General features: G+C 49.4%; 2 protein-coding genes across 2 annotated transcripts in view; one reads left to right on the top strand and one right to left on the bottom strand.

Moving 5' to 3' along the window:
* The first annotated feature begins 867 nt into the window (after positions 1 to 867).
* IGFBP7 (insulin like growth factor binding protein 7) lies at positions 868 to 17,967 on the top strand. Its single transcript, XM_068137351.1, has 5 exons — positions 868 to 1,366; positions 13,793 to 13,902; positions 15,458 to 15,574; positions 16,331 to 16,457; positions 17,766 to 17,967. The coding sequence occupies exons 1-5, from the start codon at positions 883 to 885 to the stop codon at positions 17,783 to 17,785; spliced, it is 858 nt and encodes a 285-aa protein (XP_067993452.1). The 5' UTR covers positions 868 to 882; the 3' UTR covers positions 17,786 to 17,967.
* Positions 17,956 to 20,732, bottom strand: part of POLR2B (RNA polymerase II subunit B) — a 19,464-nt gene continuing 16,687 nt past the window's right edge. The window contains exons 23-25 of the mRNA XM_068137336.1: positions 20,521 to 20,681; positions 19,059 to 19,254; positions 17,956 to 18,202 (exon numbers count right to left, since the gene is read on the bottom strand). Coding sequence (XP_067993437.1) covers positions 18,113 to 18,202; positions 19,059 to 19,254; positions 20,521 to 20,681 — 447 coding nt within the window. The 3' untranslated portion in view covers positions 17,956 to 18,112. The remainder of the gene's footprint in view (positions 18,203 to 19,058; positions 19,255 to 20,520; positions 20,682 to 20,732) is intronic.

Raw genomic sequence — 20,732 nt, 5'->3', positions numbered from 1 at the left:
TGCTCTATGTAAGAGTGAACATCATGACCTAGGGGCTCAGCTGCTGCTAACCCATGCTGGGCAGTGCTGCATTCTGCAGTTTCACAACATGGGACACAAACTACTTACATCCTTCTCCACTCCAGTGCCAAAAGTCCTACTCCATCTCACAGTTCCAAAGCAGTGCCCACCACATGGGTTTCAGCAGAAGAGATGAGCAGCATTTGGCCTGGACTACCCTGCACCAGGTGAAGCTGTTGCAGAGCACAGTCACATGCAAGCGGAAGGAATAAGAGCAAGGCCAGAAAGGCGCACCCTGTGCCACCCCACGGCCCTCTGACAAGGGGTTTAACAGCACCATGATGCTTTGGGGTGCTGCACTTGCAGGCCACCATCCTGACATACTCAAGCAGCATCACCCAGTTTCTGACCCCACCCTCAGCCCCTCGGGGAACCCTCAGGACCCAGAACGGGGCAGGTACCAGAAGCCAAGATGAAAGAGGTCAGTGTGCAACAGCTTTGTCCCAGGGGTGCACAAAGACCACTCGACAGATCTTCTTTTCACTGTCGTCTGCACTCCCGCAGGAAACCCACCGTCTCAGGCTCACGAGGCCTCTGCACCCGCTCGCAGCTGATGGCTGGGGCAAGGAGGGCAGGAGGCAAGAGGACAGAGCAAGGGGATGCCAAGGCTGAAGGACAGGCAGGCCAGTACACCGAGCAGGCAAAGCCGGCGATGCGGAGGGTGCCGGCGGCCACGGGAGGGCGGCGACGCCCCGCTGCCGCGGCGGGGGCCGTGGCCGTGGCCAGGGCTGGGCCGGCGCCGCCGGGGAGGGGTTTCCCCCGTCGCGGCTTAAGCGCCTGCCGGGGGCGAGCAGCGCCTTGCCACTGTGCCACCGTGCCGCCATGCCGCCCTCCGCGCTGCTGCTGCTGCGGCTGTTGCTGCCGCTGCTGGCGGCGCTGGCAGTGCCCGCGCCGGCGGCGGCCGCGGTCGGGGGCTGCGGACCCTGCGAGCCGTCGCAGTGCCCGGCGCTGCCGCCTCGGGGCTGCCCGCTGGGCCGGGTGCGGGACGCCTGCGGGTGTTGTTGGCAGTGCGGCCGCGGCGAGGGTGAGGCGTGCGGCGGCAGTGGCGCCACGGGCGGGCGCTGCGCCCCCGGCCTCGAGTGCGTGAAGAGTCGCCAGCGCCGCAAGGCCAAGGGTGGCCCAGCCCCTGGACCCCTCTCCGCCGCCGGCCCGCCCGGCGTGTGCCTATGCAAGAGCCGCTACCCAGTGTGCGGTAGCGACGGGCTCACCTACAGCAGTGGCTGCCAGCTCCGCGCCGCCAGCCTGCGCGCCCAGAGCCGCGGCGAGCCCGCAATCAGCCAGCGCAGCAAGGGAGCCTGCGAGCAAGGTGCGGAGCGCCGGCGGGAGGGCGGCGGACGGGGCCGGGTGGGGCGGGTGGGCGGCGGGAGCTGCCGCGGAGGGTGAGGTGTCCGGCTGTGCTACCTGACTTCACGGGGGAAAGGCTATTCTCGAGTACGCCTCGTACTGTTTTATCGCATCAGGGTGCACATTTCTAAAGGCAAGATGACTTCAAAACCACCTTAAATGGACTTGAGAGTCCCAGTTAGATGATGCCGCCTGAACTTGGAGGAAGACTTTAGACCAACCCCAGAAATGCAAGGAAACTGAACCACTGTCTTTTGGCTTCCAGCCGTGCTGGAACAACACGGCCCTGCTTCTCATGCTTTGCCTGCAGTTTGCAACTTGGGATGCTGTGACATGGGACTAAAGGGGAGTGCTCGGCAGAGAGATTGCAGACAGAAAAGGAAATGATTAAATGGATGTGAAAGCCACCGAATTTTAGAGCCAAAATCCACAGGCTTGCTTTGGTTGGAAACGAAAATGATCAGTGACTTCCCTCTGACCTGCACATAGCAGTTTGCACTTGCAGCATTTACAACGAGGACCTCACGTCTTACAAAGCTTTTACTTGGGGATAGTGCTCAAGGAAGAAATTACTTTGTTGTGAAGGCTTTATTAGAAATCCTGGCTTCTGAGAGTGGGTTTCACTGGAAGGAAGGGAGGGGGCCCACGGGACACAGCACACAAGCTATTTACTGAAGGTCTGAAGGACATATTCACTGTGTCAGTGCCGTTTTGGTGGAGGAGTGTTTTCATAAACACAGTATGCATAGGGTCACAACCTCCACCTCCTCCTCCTTTTTCTTCCCATAACTGAGGCCAAGTATGTCTTGCAAAAATGTTTTTGAAACTCCCAAAGAAAGCAGGAAGGTCTGGGTAAGTACTGGGCTAGGCATTTCGGTATTGTCCATTAAATGCCCTTTGTGGCTTTTCACAAACCTTGCGCAAAACATCAGGCTTGTATATTAGCCAGAAACATCATGGTAATGTTAACTCCTGGAGGGAAGGAGCTCCAGCCGTCAGGCTAACGTGGGATGAAATGAGAATGGCCTCTGTCCAGGCCTCCATCTAGTATTTAGGAGTCTTTCCTGACTGGGAGGACTCAAGAGCTGGTAACAGTGATTCTGAAAATAGGTGATGCTTCTTACCCCTGCCAGCCCAGAGCAAGTGAGCAGATAGCTGAAAGATGTCTCAGGTCACACTTCAGATATGTACTTGAGAAGATGGCTGCATTCTTACTTGTCTTGTCCAAGGTCACCTGCAAGTTCATGGCAAAACAAGTATTGATATAGCAGAAGCTCAAGCCTTCCTCAACCCTTGTCTACACAGCCCTGTGTCTGCCCCAGTCTGAATGCTGGCTTGGCCTGGTGGAGATTCTACAGAGACAGTTTGATGAGGCCAATGAAAATGTGAGCTGCTAGGCAGGATAATGGGAGGCCACCGACCTGCTAGCCTCAAACAGCTCATACAAGACTTTCTACATCCTTTGGTCATCACAGTAGCAGCTTTGAAGAGGGTCACAGTGTGGGACAGCTATTCCATGTACAAAATGCATCCCTTCCCTGGAGAAGGTCTTTTTGGGTGTGTAGATGTGCAGCAAGACACCTTTACAAGCTGACACCTCTTACCCAAGAATTTTGCTGAAGCATGTGGTGCTAAGCCACTGGCAAAATGTCTCCCTCCTCTGTTGCTCTGGGGACTCACTCTTTTGGCTTCTGCTTCTGGAAGAGCTCTGACCCACTATCTTGGGGAAGGGAGCAAGAGGGATATGAGCTACTCAGCAGTGATGTCGCAACTGACTCTTCTGAGATTTCCTTCAGCTGCATGAATCTTCCTTGTGCTGTGGACCTTCTTGTGATATGCATCACTCACAGATGAGGCAGGGACTCAGCCCACACACAAGGTAAACATCTGGAAGCATTCCTATAGCACTCTGGACCTCCTAGTAGTTAGAGCTGTTGGGTGGGGAGGGGAGTTGCAATCTCCACACAGATTTCCAAGCAATTACAAGACAGGATATCCATCCCATAAGCCTTGCAGGGTAGAACCTCTATCAGTATCTTTCCAGATAGGACACAGCACTCTTCTGGGTTTCTGCAAGAACCTAGATTCTGTAGGAGTGGAAGTTCTGACTTTTGTCATATCACAAATAGATGTGATCTCCTTGAGGAAATGTCTAGGGTGGGATTCTGCACAGAGACTATAAGCAGGATCCTGCCTGCACCAGTCATTTGTGTGACAGCTTTTGCACAGAAAGAAGACCTCAGGGGACTGGGGATATGGGCTTTCTGCTTGTGGTAGATGGGCTCTGAGGTGTCCACATGCACTGCTGTCTTACCAGGATTGCATCCTTTAGGTCCAAGAGCAATTAGTCTTTCAGATCTGATAAAAACATGTTTCCAGCAGTGGGTCCTAACTCTGTTGGTGACTTTTAATTTTTTTTTAATTGAGTGGAGCTGGAGAGGGAAGGCTTTCCGGTTTTGTACATCCTCTTTGAATGCTGGTGCTCAGGAAAAGGGAAGGCAGAGTGGTGACTCACATTGGTCTTTGCTGTCATGGGCAGGAAGGGCAGCAGCTGGGCATCCATCAGAAGAAGGGAATGCCTCTGGGAACAGCTTATTGGTAGATGCTCCTCTTCACCCACTCTCGCACTACTGCATGCTTGGTGTGGCAGGGCAGGAGGCAGGACACAGGCACATGCAAAAGGGCTGACAGTTTGTTTCTCAGTCCCTGTCACTGTGGTCATCAAGGTGAGAATGAGGCTTACCACAGTCACCTCTTCTTCTGCCTTGAAATACATGCTTCAGACAGACATGAACCACAAGCAATTAAAGCTGGGCTCTTATTCTTTGATTAACTAGGGCTGCATTTCATACTCTCTCTCTCACCTTGTCTGCCTCTCCACATATACCAAATATTCAAAGGGTCTGGGGAAGGTGTGCTTGCTGGCAGAAACAGTCATAGGTAACACCATGTGGGCATGAGTAAAGTCACTTGGAAACAAAGCATTCACAGTATCACAGTATAACTTAGGTTGGAAAGGACCTCGAGGATCATCGAGTCCAACCTATCAACACAGACCCCATGACTAGACCATGGCACCAAGTGCCACGTCCAATCCCCTCTTGAACGCCTCCAGGGTCAATGACTCAACCACCTCCCTGGGCAACCCGTTCCAATGACGAACAACTCACTCAGTGAAGAACTTCCTCCTCACCTCGAGTCCAAACCTCCCCTGGCACAGCTTGAGACTGTGTCCCCTTGTTCTGGTGCTGGTTGCCTGGGAGAAGAGGCCAACCCCTTCCTGGCTACAACCACCCTTCAGGTAGTTGTAGAGGGCAATGAGGTCACCTCTGAGCCTCCTCTTCTCCAGGCTAAACAATCCCAGCTCCCTCAGCCTCTCCTCGTAGGGCTTGTGTTCAAGGCCTCTCACCAGCCTTGTTGCCCTTCTCTGGACACACTCAAGTGTTCAGCTGCATAAGGCTTAGCATGCAAAATACTCATTGAGAGACACACCTTTTTCCACCAGAGATATATTTCCAAGGAACTAGAGGTTCATTAAAAGTACATTTGACAAAGCTGACCAAATGGATGCCAAGTTGAGCTTTCTGTATTCAGCACAGAGCCTATCCCATGGTTTTGTGTGTAATGCAGTTTTTGCTTGTTAAGAGATACTGCTCAATGACTGGAAAAAAACATGGATGTTTCTTTGCTGTTAAACAGCAAAAGGAAGCAGCCGGTTCTTGGCCCTACATAATTTCCCTTGACCTTGTCCTCGAGTTTCTCATTCTGCTGCTTGTTTCCCAGACCTCTTGGATCTGATGCCTGTGTTCTTTGTACAAAAATAGTGAAGCCATGCAGAAAAAGATATTTCCGTTGCAGCCAAACTTCCTGCTGGAGGGCAAAAGAAGACATGGTTGAGAAGAGTTTGGGAGGGTGGAAATAACCTTTGCTATACCTGCACCTGGCAGGTGTGGAGATCCAGACAGTCCTCCCTGGAGTGGGTTGTGCATGGGCAGAACTGTTGGGAACATCTGGAAAGAGGCACTCTGCTTGGTTCCCAACTCCTTGAGGCTGCTTGGCTGCTGTCAGTGTGGTGTCAGCAGGGGGTGGCAAAGCTGCTTGGGTTTGCTCTAAGGGAGCAGGCAGCAATGCCATGGGGCTCCTTTCTAGCTGGGCTTGTGCTGTGCATCTACACTCACAGTGGCTCTGGGTTTGCCCTGCTCCCTGCTAGGGAACCACCACCTTCACCCTGTATCTATCCTCATGCCCAAGCAGCCTCTTTGCAGCTCATCTCAGTGCTGAGGCTGTGCAGGAGATGGATGCTATGAAGTTTTCCAGCTGCTTTCCAGCATTACCTTTAAATGGATTGGCCCTTTGCATTCTGTCTGTGAATATGTGTAGTTATGCTTAAGCCTGTGCCAGCTCTTGCAGGCAAGGGCAGGCCCAGAGACAAAGCAGAAGCCTGACAGTGGGGCAGATACCTGGTCAGGGGTGCCACCTCTGGTGGTCTCTTCAGCTGCCATGACAGCTGCCTTCTGCCACTGCTGTCACCCAGCTGCTCACAGATGTTCAAAAGAACCTCTTATGGAGCTAGTGGCTTCAGTAATTTAGGCTGAAATTAAATTTGCAATGCCTACAAAGGCTGTTTATAGCCAGCTAGGACCTGGGACAGGAGGACCACGGTACTGCTGCTATGCAAAGCCAACTGGCATAAAGAATTAGGCTTGTATGGCTCAGCTCAAGCCAGGCAGAACAACTTCAAAGCACCAACCCCCATCAAAAAGCTAGCAGGATTTTTAGCATGATGAGATCTCTGAGTTGAAAAATACCAGGCACAGGCTTGTCTCACCAGGGCAAGAAAGGACAAATATCTCTGAATCTCTCTTATCTACTAGCAAATACTTGCTTCAGGGCACGTTGTGGCTGCTGGAAATCCTGCTGAAGTTGCTTAGTTGCAGCTCAAATGCCTTATGGTTTGAAGTCCCTGATACTTATTCCATCAGGGTTGGGGTCTTCAGGTTGTTTTGCTGTTGTCAGTCAAGGCTTTGTCTAAATTTTATGTTCACCTCTTCCTTGGTGGAAGCCAAGTGCCTGTTCTTGCTTAAATACACTGTATCACAAAGCAGCTCTTGAAAGACTCCAGAGGACAACGTCTCACTCTCCTGGCAACTAGTTCTCCATTGTACCTACCTACAAAGACCTCCCAGAGGTAGACACTCTGGGCCTCTCTGGGTGAAGGGTAGATTTGCTGGCTTGCCGAGCAGCCTGCTTTATTTCTATTTAGCTGAACATGGCTTGAATTTCCATGTCTCCTTGAAAGTCTTTTTGCAGCACTGAAAATGTGGAGGGCTTTGCCCTGTGATGATAAGGGCTCAACACCTGGCAGGATTATGCCACTGGCTGCAGAACTTATGAAAAGCGTGGCCAGGAGAGAGATTCTTTCAAAGCTGACTGTAATCAGCACTAAACTTGCCTAAATCTCTCTTTCACCAGCAAAGATATCCCAAACACTGGAGCTGAGCTGTGCCCCCAGAGGGGTATAATTCTGGCTTTCCAGAAGCCAAGACAGCACCCCTCCTAGAAAAATTTTTGCCAAGGTGTGGCCTGCCAGCTCTGTTTCTCAGGAAAAGGTGGGTGCAAGGCTTCTTGGCTGTCCACAGGGCTTAAAAAATGGGCTGACAGACATAAGATTGTCACTGCCAGACTGCTGGAGACTAACAACCCTAGTGGCAAGTACGACCCCTGTGCCCTCCTCCCCTCCCCCGAGATTCCTGCCATGTTACTCCAGCAACAATTTTGCTTTGCTTGTGCCTCACCTGTGCTGCAAACAAACTTTTCTGTATTTGTGCTTTTTAGTTGACAACTAACTTAGATTCCTTTAGTTGCTTCCTTCCCTTCTCTGTTGGATTTTAAGGGACTTAAAAGAATATCCACATTTTACGAGTGCTTTCTTATTTGTTTGTGAAAGAAGGATTTAGACAAGTTTTTGCTAATTCATTTGTGGTTGGAAACAAGCTGAATTCCTCAATTCTCCAGGGAAGCTGATTTTGGACTTTCCATCAACTGGGAGTGAGGGTGTTTAGCCTGGAGAAGAGGAGGCTCAGGGGAGACCTCATTGCCCTCTACAACTACCTGAAAGGTGGTTGTAGCCGGGAGGGGGTTGGTCTCTTCTCCCAGGCAACCAGCACCAGAACAAGGGGACACAGTCTCAAGCTGCACCAGGGGAGGTTTAGACTCGAGGGGAGGAGAAAGTTCTTCACCGAATGAGTTGTTCATCATTGGAATGGGCTGCCCAGGGAGGTGGTGGAGTCACCGTCCCTGGAGGCGTTCAAGAGGGGATTGGACGTGGCACTGGGTGCCATGGTCTAGTCATGAGGTCTGTGTTTATAGGTTGGACTCGATGATCCTCGAGGTCTCTTCCAACCATAGTTATACTGTGATACTGTGTGCAGCAGTGGCCTGCTACCTGCTTTCTCTCACCGGAAAGGAAAGTGTGGCATTTGCAGGTACATTTTGTTCACCTTTTTGAGCTGTGTGCAGAGAGCCCATGGCAGAGCGGAGCTGTGCAGGTGTGTGGTGGGGGTCACACCTATTGTTTTATACCATGGGCTGCTTATAGGTGGAGCATGGTGTGGGGATGTGGTATTTTTAAGTGTGGTGCTTTTCTAGCACAGTGCCCTGGGATTTTTAGACAGAGTTTCTAGAGCTGAAGCTCTGTGCTGGTATTTTTCAAATTTATCTGTGACTTTGGGGTTTTCCACTGTTGTAGGATAGGTCATAAAATCCTCCTTAAAAGGCATTTAGTTATTTGAAAAGGTTTTGGTTCATTGGAGCTTGAGTTTTTATGGCTGCTGTGCTAAAATCTTATTAGGGAAGCTGTTTAATGTATTACTTGGCAGCTCAGTCTCAAAGAGTCTGCTTGGGCACTGTTCAAACACCTCCGCTGCCCAAGAGGATCATATTTTTCACCTGTGTCTTCATTCTCAATCATTATAGCATATCCAAAATCACTAGGAAGGAATGATTATAGATCAGCAAATTCCTCCCCATGTTTGTTTTTTCTGTTGCTGAAAAGGCATGCTGTGTTTAAAAAACTGTGTTTAATCCTTTGTGGGGCTGAGGTTGATTGAGGTTCATATTAAACAGGAGATTACCACATAACAAGTCTAATCAGGTCAGACTTTTGAAAGCTCTGCTTGCTTTTCCATGCGTAAATGCTGCCATGCCTTGTTTCTGTGCCTCCCACCACAAGCTTTGCACATTCTTTCCAGGCTTTAGCTCCTGGTAGTCTGTGTGCCATAATGAGAGTTTTCTTAGTGAAACTTAGCCAAGGTCACACAAAGAGGGGAGGTGGCAGCTGGGAGGTTTCTTGAGCTGGCTTCTCTGGGAGGTCCAAGACAAAAAAAACACCCAAAAACAAACCAAAACCCCAACCAAACAACTCAACCAAACCCAAACAACTAAGCATCCAGATGTGGCTGGGGAGCAGCAAGCTGTCTGCAGGAAGCTTCTGCCTGTTTGACCCTGGGGATGCCATACCTCCGAGTGGTGAAAGAATGGGGAGGTGAGGAAAAAGGACAATGGGAAAAGGCAAGAGAGAGCTTGGTTTGTGGCAGTCCACAGGCAAGGACAGTGAGGAGAGTTTGCTCTTTTCTTGTTTGGCTGTTTCCAGAGGCAAGTGTGGTTATAAACCTGCAGCTGAGCTTCAGAACAGCTCCAGCCACGTTTCCCTTTCTGTTGGCCCAGCTTTGAAAATCAGATTGTGTTGAGGATGCTGCAGAATGAGGCAGAGCACTGAGCTGGGCACAGGGCATGCAGAGGCACAGCTTCTGCTCTGGTCACAATGCTGGGGCCAGCACAGACCCATTCTGCCTGCTAGATACGGAAGAAAGGGCTTAGCATCCAGCATCTCCTTTGGTCTGGATGGCTCAGGACTTCCTTTTGTAACTCAGTCTTTTCAAGGCCAGGTTAAAGGAGGGGGAGAAATGCCTTCAGAAAGAGGGAAAGAAGGAGGTTTGTAAATCTTCCAGAAAACAGCAGGCAGTCTTGGGAATGAGAAGGCTAGAAGCTGCTTGTGCTTCCCCTCTGCTGCTGCTTCTTGCAGAGCACTGACCTGGGAGGGAGCAGCTGAGGCCATGCCAGCTAGAATGCTAGGATGCTGCTTACAGAACATTTTCCCTTCTCCATATAAAGAGATTTTTAAGGGAAATTACTTTCCCAGAAACTTAGGAGACTGGAGTGGGTCTATTTTCAGACTTGCAAGAGCTTGTGAGGGTGAACAATGCCTAGCTTTGGTTTTGATTTGTTGTCTTAGGGGGAATGTTCTCAGTCTGTGTTTCATGCAAGGCTGCTCAGGAGAGCTGGCTGGGAACCAAGCTGACGCCCACGCAAGCTTCAGCATGTGATCCGCAGCTTCATGTGCTCCTGGTTGGGACTTCCCATGCACACCTAAGCATGAGGCCGTACACCAGTGCTCAATGTCGAGCTTGGGTTTGGCTCTAGTGACGTACTCTTGATTTTACCAAAGAAGTTGCTCTGCAGGCAGGTGGGCTGGGAGATGTCAGATCTGGAGCTGCCTGATGTAGCTAAGCAGAGAAAAGGTGCCTGGCACAGGATAGGTGTCAAGAACAGATGTCACATGATAACCTCATCAAAGAAGTCACAGGCTCTGCTGCATGCTGCTGTGGCAGAAAAGAAACTAGATAACAGCTCCTCTCCATCTGCTGTTTTTGACATGACGTACACTGTCAGCTCCCTGTGATCTGCAGAAAAAAACCATCCCTGTGCTTTAGGCTCCTCTCCTGGGGTGAATGAGCTCACTGGCTGTAGATATAAGCCCCTTCCCGGGCCAGGGAGAGCTATTTGTCTTGTGAACAATGGGCAGAGCAAGGAGGAAATGCCTGAAGTGCCTGCAGAGAGCAGCTGATCTCCATCAACAGCCTGTGCTGTCCTCTTGGCCAAGCAGCTCCTGCACCTTCAGGACAAGTCCAGACAGGGAGCGTCCAGCACATCCACGGTGCGCCGGCTCCTTCCCTGAAGGAGAGCAGAGACTTCTCAGCCACAGTGATGGTGGTGACCATTTTCATCAGCAGGTGCAACCTGCAGCAAGGTCTCTAGGAGTCAGGCAGTAAGATGAGGGCCAGAGGTCTCCATGCTAGCCAAAATCAATTCATCAGCTGTGTACAAGGGACTGCTTTGAGGGACTGTGGGAGAGAGCATGAGAGAGAGCACGAGAGAACAAAACAGGCAGTAGGCAGGGTGGCTGCCATACACCTGGATGCCAACCTGATGTGGCCTGTCATGATTTGACTTCAAATTTGACTTCCTGGCATTTCTCATTTATTTTCAACAGAGGAAGAAGCCCAGCTCTAGAGTTTTGGTTGTCTGGATTTCAGTCAAATATCCCAAGAGACCACACTGACTCTTCCCATGACACTGCTGCACCTCTAGGGATGTGGGGATGTGTATTCCCCCTCCTGGCCTCAGGCTGTGCCGGATAGAGGAGGAGGCCTGTGAATGCTCCCAGTTCATTTTGCAGCCAAAGGCAGAGTCTGACATTCCTCCTGGTTAGATCAGAATGTACCTCCCAAGCTCAGCTCAGGGCCGCCTTGCAATGGCCAGGCTCTCACTGTGCCAAGCCAGCTGGAGCTTTGCTGTGAAGCTGTGCAGGCAATTCCCCTTTTCAGGGAAGACAAACAATTTCTCCTTGCCTGGGAGGTGGGTAGAAATTCCCTCTCTTTTACCCTGTCAGCAGAAATATCCTTGTGTGACCTGCTACTGGCAGGGTGAGCAAACATCCACAGGCAGAGAATGTCCTGGCCCTTGACACAAGGGGAAGCTCTGGCAGTCAAGAGACACCTCAGGCAATGGATTTACCAGTGCCCTGAATGCTGCCAGTTCCCAACTGGGAAAGAATTGATCCAGATCCTGAAAGACTGTAATGGTGCCTTAAAATCCACCTGGCTTTTAATGTAGGAATTGGGATCTCTGCTTTTCTGCAGCAGGAGATGATTGGATATGGTTGTAATTTGAGGGCAGCTGTGTTTCTCTTGCCTCAGGGAGAACCTCTGTGACCTGTGATAAAGACAACAGTGTCATGCAGGGGCAAGTGTAGCTCTGCCTCTCAGGGGCAGGCCCCAAGCTCTGCCCTAGGAAGGGCACTTTGCCTGTAGGTTTGCATGGCTGGAGCAGGAGGCAGCAGCAGCAGACTGTGCTGAGTGCACATCTCTTGGAAATCCTTGCAGAGCAGGGGGTGAGCTGAGCTGCCTGGGGACATCCAGAATCCACCAGAGCTGCCAAGCCCCCTATTGTCCCTATTGTTCAAAGGACACCAGAAAAAGAACAGCAGGGCTGTGCAGGAAATGGAACAGCTCTGCTGGGGAAGGGGAGCAGAGTGCATGACCTGAGGTGGCCCCATCATGGGGATGGCAATACCTTGGGCTGGCCACAGCTGCTCAGGGGCTAGGCAGTGCTGTGGGCAGGGAGGCTTAGCTCCATGGTTCACCCCACTGTACCACTGTGGTTGTATTCAAGGGAACAGCCTCCACTGGGGTGCTGCTGGGAGTGCAGAGTTGGGCATGATCTGGAAGTATGGATCTGCTCTGGGCCACCTAGGAAAAGGATATGTCCAGCACTCTTCCATTTGGGAAAGGGTGCTCTGTCTCCAACACACCCCTCTCCTGGCCAGTGCACAGGAATCAATTAATGCAGCACCACAGCTAACAGGGTAAGCCATGTAATGCAACCCCACTTAAATCCTCTTCTCAGCTGAGGGACTCATTTCTGTGCATATCTGGAGCAACCATGTTGTGATGTCTGCCAGGAAACCAGCCCTGAACCGTTGTCTGGCTTTAAAAACTATCCTGCTTCTTCACAGCTATCTGCTGTTAAAACCAGGATTAAGATATCCCTATAATGGAGAATCTGGATTGCAGCCACCCCAGTTTCTTATCAGCTTCCCATCAGCAGGCTGTGTACAGTCATTCCTAGAAAGAGAAGTCTTCGATAAGAAGAGTAAACACTTTCCTGAGATCACATCAGCTGCTCGGGACTGAGGAGCCACCTTGGTACCCCTTGGGGAGCCCAGAGGGATGGCTCACGTCCTCTGGCTGATGATACCAGTGTGGATCTGCCCCAGGTCTCAAGGATGAAAAGAACCACTAGCTTTCTGCTGGAAGATGGTGGTGTAGTGAGATGCACCTGAAACCTGCTTCTGACAGCCTGCAAGAGAGCTGCAGGGCAGAGGTCAGTGCATATTCAGGACCCCAGGAACATCAAGACCCAAATCTGCCCCTCTTTTATGAGGTAGGAATGAGCCAGGCTCTGTGAGCCAGCATACCCAGGGGCTTCAGTCAGGATGGCTCTGGAATCTTGTTTGCATAGTAAATGTCTTCTCCTGGTGGAACCTAATGGGACCTTCAGCTTCCTGTTACTGCCTGCATCTTCAGAGCATTAGGGGAAAAGCTGCTGTGTTCTTCAAGCTATCAATAAGTGGAAATAAACACTATGTGCTCCTTTGGTCTGCACTTCCTATTGTGGGGAATTAATAGCTGCATTCTGCAAAACAACCCAACTAATGGGGGATTGAACAGAAAAGACCATTCTTCCCTTCCTGGGATATGGGTCATGTCTCCAACATTTCCCAGCCTGAGGGGTAAACATCTCCAGACAGATCTGCAAAATAGCTTCTCTCCCATCTGGCTTTGGAAACAACTTCTGGTTTAACCAGAGTGGAACTCTCTGGGGAAAAAGGGAGTCCTGCATTCACTTGGTCCCTTCCCAGATACCCCCAAGGAGAGATCTGCCGCCCTCCAGCTAGCTGGTTTTGGCTGCATACTTCACACAGGTAAAACAGGAGCAGCGGTACACTGAATTCTGACAGCCAGCTCTCGCGGGCGTTGCTGCAGATTAAAATCACGCTGGGAAAAAAGGATGCTGCAAGGCTGGCCAAGTTTTCCATGGCATAGGAGCATGAATGGGATCCACCCTGTTTCCTGGGGAGTCCTTTCCTCCATGTGTCAAGCATCAGCAACGCATTTAGTGACAGCATGGTGAGCAGAGACAACAATTAAGTCCTGCTCAGTCCCTGAGATAACAGACCACAAACACAACCTTACCTCTAATCTCAGTCTTCTGAGTGGGTGGATGGATCACCTGAAGTGCTGAACACTTGCGTTTTCATCTGGGGCGTGTGCCCATCAGCCTGAACAGCTTAAGGTCAGATGCATGTATAGCCCTGGAGAGGGAAGCACTGTGATGTGGGATCAGTTCAGCTAGCTTTGCTGCAAGCAAGGACACCCCCTGCCTCATCCTCAAAATCCATCAGAAGTCATTGGTCCCACTTAAAAAGCCAGGAAGGAGACAGGCTTGCAGTAACTCAGTGCTCAGAAGCATTTCTTTCTCTTTGCAGGACCCTCCATTGTCACCCCTCCTAAGGACATCTGGAATGTGACAGGAGCACAGATCTACCTGAGCTGTGAAGTCATGGGCATCCCAACCCCTGTCCTCATCTGGAACAAGGTAAGGACCTTGCAAGGAGCTTTTAGAGCACAGAAAACTTGAGGCAGTTGGGACTGCCTGGTAAGCATCAAGGCCATAGATGATGCTTCCTTAGAAACACATCTTTGATGAGTTCTCCCCTCTGTGCGTTTCTGTCCACCCCCAAACATCTGGCTTTGCTTAGTCTAGTCGTTGCTTATTCTAAACTCTCTTGATCCTAAGGCAGAAAAGGACTTGTGTTTCTCTTGGTAGTGCCTGGTATTCAGAGCACGCAGGGAATGTCCCTTGACCTGCTGTCACCCTGCTGGCAGCAGTGACTCTGAGGTGGTTGGATATGGCTCACCCGTGTCAGGCACAGGAACTACATGAGCCAGTTATCTCCAGTAGCTATCAGCGTGCTGACTTTGGCAGCGTGCTAGTAGCACCTGTCTTAGGGCAGGGGCCAATACTCAGTAGAGAGGATTGAGCCATAGGGCTGAGAGCCACTGCTTGGCCCCTGAACTCTCTTCATGTGCCACACATCTGGGGACACTGGGAAGGAGTATTAAAATTAGGCTGAAACAACACTGGCTTGAGAATACTGCAGAGAACAAAACTAGATAGGCCCAGTGTGCTTTGTTCAGAGACAGCAAACTTTCTTCTTAGGAGGCCCAGAGCAGAGTGCTGGGTGAACAGGCAATGTAGGCGAGTTGACCCAGGCACCACTTTGTGGTTGTTTACAAGCAGACATCATGTTTACTCTGACTGTCCTTGCTGCCCTGCTTTGCTTTACCTTATGGCTGAGACTGCTTGACCTGCTGATAACAAGGGCTGAGCACCACTTATCCCACACTGTGCTCTGGGCTGGAATACACAGCCCTGGGGAGTGACTGCACTGCTGCTCCCTCGTGGATGCTGGGCCCACCAGGAGGGACTCCCTGGTTTGCAGCAGTAGAAATCTGCAGGGCTTTTGCTGAAATCTGGGGCAGAGGATGGGTCATATAAGGAGAATCCATTCCAGGAGCAATATGCAGACAGTCAATACCCTGCTACTGCTATGCTAAAAAGCCCTATTGTCAGGAAAGTTGTAGGGAAGCTTCTCCAAAATGAGGACAACAGCCAGCTCTTGCTGCCCCCCAAGTCTCAAACCAGAAGGCAGCTCTGCTCCAGCCTGTAGAACTGGATTGATGTATGACTAGGAGCAGATGTAGGTAGCCATCTGCTCCTTGTTCAGTACAAACATCATTTGATGGGCCAACCACACCCCTGGGAATGTGCACATGAGTCCTGTGAGACCATTGGTGCAGAGCACACTTGCCTAGCACCACCCACAGCGGAAAGTTGTGCTGCTTTTTATCCATTCCTGCTGAGGCAAGGGGGAAGTGGCCTCAGTGCAGGTGCTGAGGTGTTGGGATAGTAGGGCTGCAGTAGACAGAGCATAAGGTGAAACACTGACATCACAAAAAACCCCACTGCTGCTGCACAAAACCCATTTGTGTAAAACCATTGTTGATCTTGTCTTTGTGTCGGTCTAGTCCTGGCAGTTCCAGCAGAAGTAAGACCCAAAATTCTTCTATCTTTCTGCCCTTCTCTTTAGATAATTCGGGGACAGTATGGTGTCCAGAGGATGGAGCTTCTGCCTGGGGACCGGGAAAACTTGGCTATCCAGACACGAGGGGGCCCTGAGAAACACGAAGTGACTGGCTGGGTGCTCGTAAGTACTTTGTGTGCAGCAGAGGCATGTGTTGTATGATCAGGGAAGGCAAGACTTAAATAAAGTTCTCCTTTCTGTATGTCTGTACTTCCTGTTGCCATTAGGAGGAAGAAGACGCTTTCCTGTTTAGGAAGGAATCAGTACAGAGACAGGGTATCCTTAAGACACACCCACAACTAAGGAGCCCTTGTAGATCTGGCAAAAGTATCTTTCCATAGGACCTGCCTGAGAACAGCTCAGAGCAGAAGGCAGCAGCTGTGAGCCAGAAGCTGGCAGCAAGGGAGCACAGCTTAGGGTGTTAGTTCCCACACCACTTGCAGAAGCAGAGGTAGAAAAAATGGGGAGGGAAAGGTTTGAGATGATGATTTTGCTGAACTGATTACAGAAAGGCTTTCTCCTCCTGCCTCTTTCTCCTTTCCAAGCATGCAAGACTGACACATCTCCAAATTAAGCAAACAGTAAAATAAAAGGAGAGTGCATTACAGCACACAGAGTCTGGCCTAGCAAGGAAGAAAGCTAGACTGACCCATGGAAGCATGTGCTTGTCCCAAACCTTCGTGGAGAGAGCCACCACAATCTGAATCAGACTGTTCAGAACAAACAGAGGAAAAATCACAGTGTGCTTCCCTAAGGTTTAACTGGCACTGTTCATCTGAGTACCTCTCAAGCAATTAACAAGTGATGTAAGGTACCTTAAAGCAGATTCACTCTACCTATGCATAGGGTACTTACTGGGGGATGTGTTTCTTCCTCTAGATATCTCCTCTGAGTAAAGAGGATGCTGGAGAGTATGAGTGCCATGCATCAAATGCCAAAGGAGAGGCAACAGCTTCTGCAAAAATCCATGTTGTGGAAACTCTGCATGAAATAGCCCTGACCAAAGGTAGGTAGTGTGGCTGAACACTCAGCAGCAGCATTTTCAGTTCTGTGATACAGAAGAATCACCTCTTTAATGCTCTCTGGGGAAGAAAAAAAGCACAGCAGAAATACCAGTTTAACATGCAGCTTTTACTGGGTTTGGCAAAACAAGCTGGAGAAGTGAGCCCACCTGAACCTCATGCAATTCAACAGGGCCAAGTGCAAGGTCCTGCACCTTGGGTCAGGGCAATCCCTGGTATCAGTACAGGCTGGGGGATGCAGTCCCTGCAAATGGCAAGAGTGCCAACAGCAGGTCTTTGGCAGTACCTAAAACCAGCCCTCAATAACTTTTCAAACCCAGGTCCCTTGCCAGGCTACATGCAAACCTGATGGCAAACCAACCACCTCCATTCCAGCTGCATGGAGGATGGCTTAGTATCACGGTCACATGTGCTTTTCAGTAAATCCAGAGAGCTGGAACAGTCACTGTAACCGTGTCAGAGGTAGAAGCACTGGGAACAAAGCATCTACTCAGAGAATACTGTGTTGCTCAAATCCACTTTTGGACATAATCCTGTTTTAATCCCAGAAGCTTTATCTGAATGGACTAATCTTGATTTTCTGTGTCCTTGTATTTCTGAAAAGCTGAAAGACTTCCTTTTAGGAGAATATTAACAGCACCTGACACTGAAATAAGAGCATAAAATGAATCCCAGTATCACTTACACATAGGAGCCTTGCTAAAGGTTTTAGCTACTCTTTAATCCCTTTTCAAACATCTTATTCATGATGAGAATGAAACTGAATTTTACCAAGTTGTGCCAGGAGCAGCACACTTATGCTCCAGAAAAAGATGTTTGCTCCTCCTCTCACATTAAGTGCTGCAAGGCTGTAGAACCACATGTATTGCCTCATAGTTTATTGCTTATACACATGTCACACCTCACAGCTGTTTCTTTTCAGCTGTAGGAAAGCTCCCCAGCAAGCATGCTGTAGCTCAGCAACAGCCGGGCAGTCCACAATAACTTAAAGGAAATTGATAACGTTAATAGAACAAGCTGTCAGAACTAACAAGCTTCTCCATAGCTACACACCTCTCAGTCAGGAACTCTGCCTCTGTGTCAAGGTGATCTCAGCAAAGAAAAATGCCATCTATTACCATCCTCTTACTGCTGTAGCCCTGCAGTAGGGAAGGAAGAAAGAAGGAGGGGTCAGGACTGAGCTGCCAGGCCTTGTCCTCAACCACGCCATCAGAAAACTCACTGTGCCACTGCCCAAACTATAGTACCCCTCAGAACAGTATAAAGCATAACGTGTTTTTGTTTCTCCACAGATGATGGTGCAGAGCTGTGATGTGATGTGAGGATTTTCACTTAAGCACAGTTTAAAATTAATACTTTGGAAAGCAGCAACCTCTGCCTTTTTCTAGCTCACTAATCATTGCCTCTTAACTCCCTTATACTTTGATTACCGATTTGCTTGCACACTTCTTTCACAGACACACAAATAAAGAGACTCACAAGTTTGACTACAAATTTTAGTTTTTATTTACAAGAAATAAACATACTTTTGAACAGCACACAGCAGATGAGAAACTATCTTAAATGCAGCGTACACAGAATGAAACAAAACTCAAGCACTTCAGTCTCACCATGTGTTTTTAAAAAGCCCTTCTACGGGCTAAACACTCATCATACGAGGTGCGATGCTCATAGACATCAGTTCTTGGAAGAGGAGCTTGCAGGCGTAGGGCATTCGAACCAAAGAGATCTGGAAAGAGGTTTCAAAAGGCTGTGATAAGCACTCCTAAAGCATCAACTTCCACCACCCTCTGCACAAATAACTTGTCAAGCTTTTGGCTCAAAAAGTGAAGTTATGCATGAAAGCATTTAACAAGAATTGCTCACAGACTGTAACAAAGCACAGAGGGAAGCCTGAGACTGGTAGAGTCTACACAGCAGCTATCCAGAACAAGTTTTTAATGTTAAAACCTGCAGCCAAGGGATCTGGTCTTTAATAAGAGCCGTTTAACAATGGACCATGTGCACAGCAAAGCGTGCTTGACGTGCAGTAAATGCAGTTAATATTTCCAGCGCACTTCACAATGCCATTGTTGGAGTTTCAGCAGTCTGTCCCTAACACAATACAAGCCTGTTTAAAGCAACTATTTTTATCTCTGCCATCACTCTCCCTTGACATCATTCTGTAACCAAACACTCTAGGGAGCCCTTTTCTACTAAAAAAGTGCAACACAAAAGACCTCCCATGGGTACCCACTTCCGCAAGCATGAATATCTTCATGGGGATGGTCACAAGGGCGATGGCTCCAGATTCCTGTGATTCTGACTTATAAAAATAAGCTCTCGAGGTTTAAAGTCTCTGAAATCCCTGCACTGCAAAATATCTGAACAGCATTTCCTGCCAAGTGACAAGCCAACACTATAAAATTAATAAGGAAACATCCAAATGAACTAGGATACTATAAACACTTAAAACAGTTACGAAACTAAAATAGCAGTTGTGCTGGTGCTTCTCCAAATATTTACTTCCCTATCCTCCTGTTCACCCAAGTGGCATTTCCTCTTACCCACAAAGCGAAGCACTGGCTGGTGCAAACCACACGTACCTGGGTTTTGTTACGGCATCCCCGGCACTCGTAGGTGTGAGTCCTTGTGTTTGCTATCGCCATGATTCCACAGAGGTTACAGACATGGACTTGGTAGGGGTCTGAAGCTTCAAACAATCTTTCTCTCAGGAACTGGGCTGCCCCATGAGCAATCTGGCAATCTCGTTCCATCTCTCCAAAACGAAGGCCACCGTCACTGAAAAGAGGAAAGGAAAAACACCTCAGCTTTTGAGTGCATTGGCAAAACACATCTCTTGTTGGCAGAACAAGTAACCTATCAGAAACACAACATCCTTGTCACAAGGCAGGAGAAAGGCTGTGTGTGCATTGTTCGTCCTCGAACACCTCAGAATAAAACTGTTTGCAACAATGCAAACACAGCAGTTTGTTACTGTTGCTGAGCATTGTTAAAGCAGCATCAGCTAACAGCCACAGCACAACTGTATAGCAAAATGAGGTAAACAAATCATCCTCTACTTATCTGTGGTGGATTTAATCTTGGCTGGCTGCCAGATGCCCACCAAGCAGTTCTCTCACTTTTCCATGTTGATAGGACAGGGGAAAAACAAGTTGGAAAAGCACTTAGGTTGAGATAAAACCAGTGAGATCACTTTACCAATGACCATCACAGGCAAAACAGACTCAGAATGGGAAAAACTAGTTTAATTTATTGCCCATTAAAAATGGAGTAGGATGGTGAAAAACATCTTCTCCTCTACCTTCTACCCAGGCTTAACTTCACTTGATTCACAACTTCTTCCTCTCAGTGGCCATAGGGAGAATGGGGGTAGCAGTCAATGCATAACAGCTCCTCTCTGTCGTTCCTTGCTCCTCACTTTTTCCCTACTCCAGTGTGGGATCCCTCCCATGGGATAATCCTTCACCAGCTGTGCCTGCATGGGCCCTTCTCATAGGCCACAAATCCTGACAGAAGCCTGCTCCAGTGTGAGTATCTCCTTTGCCCTGGTCTTCCACGGGCTGCAGGCAGACAACATGCTTCACCACAGTTTTCACCATAGGCTGCAGGAGATCTCTGCTCCAGTGCCTGGAGCACCTTCTCCGTCTCCTTCTCTGACCTGGGTGTCTGCTGGGCTGCTCCTTTTGCAGTTTCTCAATCCTCTCTCACAGCTGTTGTGCAGTGTTTTTTTAATCTTTCTTAAATATGTTACCACCGAGGCACCACCAGTGTCATTGATGTGCTCAGCTCTGGCCAGTGGCGCGTCTGCTGGAGCCAGAACAGAGCAAGCCCATGCCCTTTTCTCAGAGTGGCTACCCAAGCAACACCTCCTGCTACCAAAACCTTGACACTTGCACCCAATGCATGATCTTAACTCAAACATAGGAAAATGAGTGGCTAACTGGAGAGCTAACTCAGTCCTAGCTGCACGTGGCAGCCAATTTTTAGGGCTAAAAACTTCAAAGAAAGAGAAAAGACTGTACAGAAACTAATCAACATCCTTACCGAGATCTACCTTCCATGGGCTGTCTGTTGAGGATCTGGATTGGCCCTCTTGCACGAGAGTGGATTTTGTCATCTACCATGTGCTTCAACCGCTGATAATATGTAGGACCAATGAAGATCTGCGATGTGATTTTTCGACCCGTGAAGCCATTGTAGAGGACCTGAAGTAGTCAATGCAATCACTGAATCGTAAGGCTTACTATGCATCAAAT

This window comes from Melanerpes formicivorus, unplaced genomic scaffold (genome assembly GCF_026170545.1).
Source record: "Melanerpes formicivorus ecotype bairdi unplaced genomic scaffold, bMelFor1.0.p_v2 SCAF_4, whole genome shotgun sequence".
In the NCBI taxonomy this organism is placed as follows: Eukaryota; Metazoa; Chordata; class Aves; order Piciformes; family Picidae; genus Melanerpes; species Melanerpes formicivorus.
Note: the sequence above shows the minus strand (reverse complement) of the source record. Positions and strands in the feature narration are given on the sequence as shown.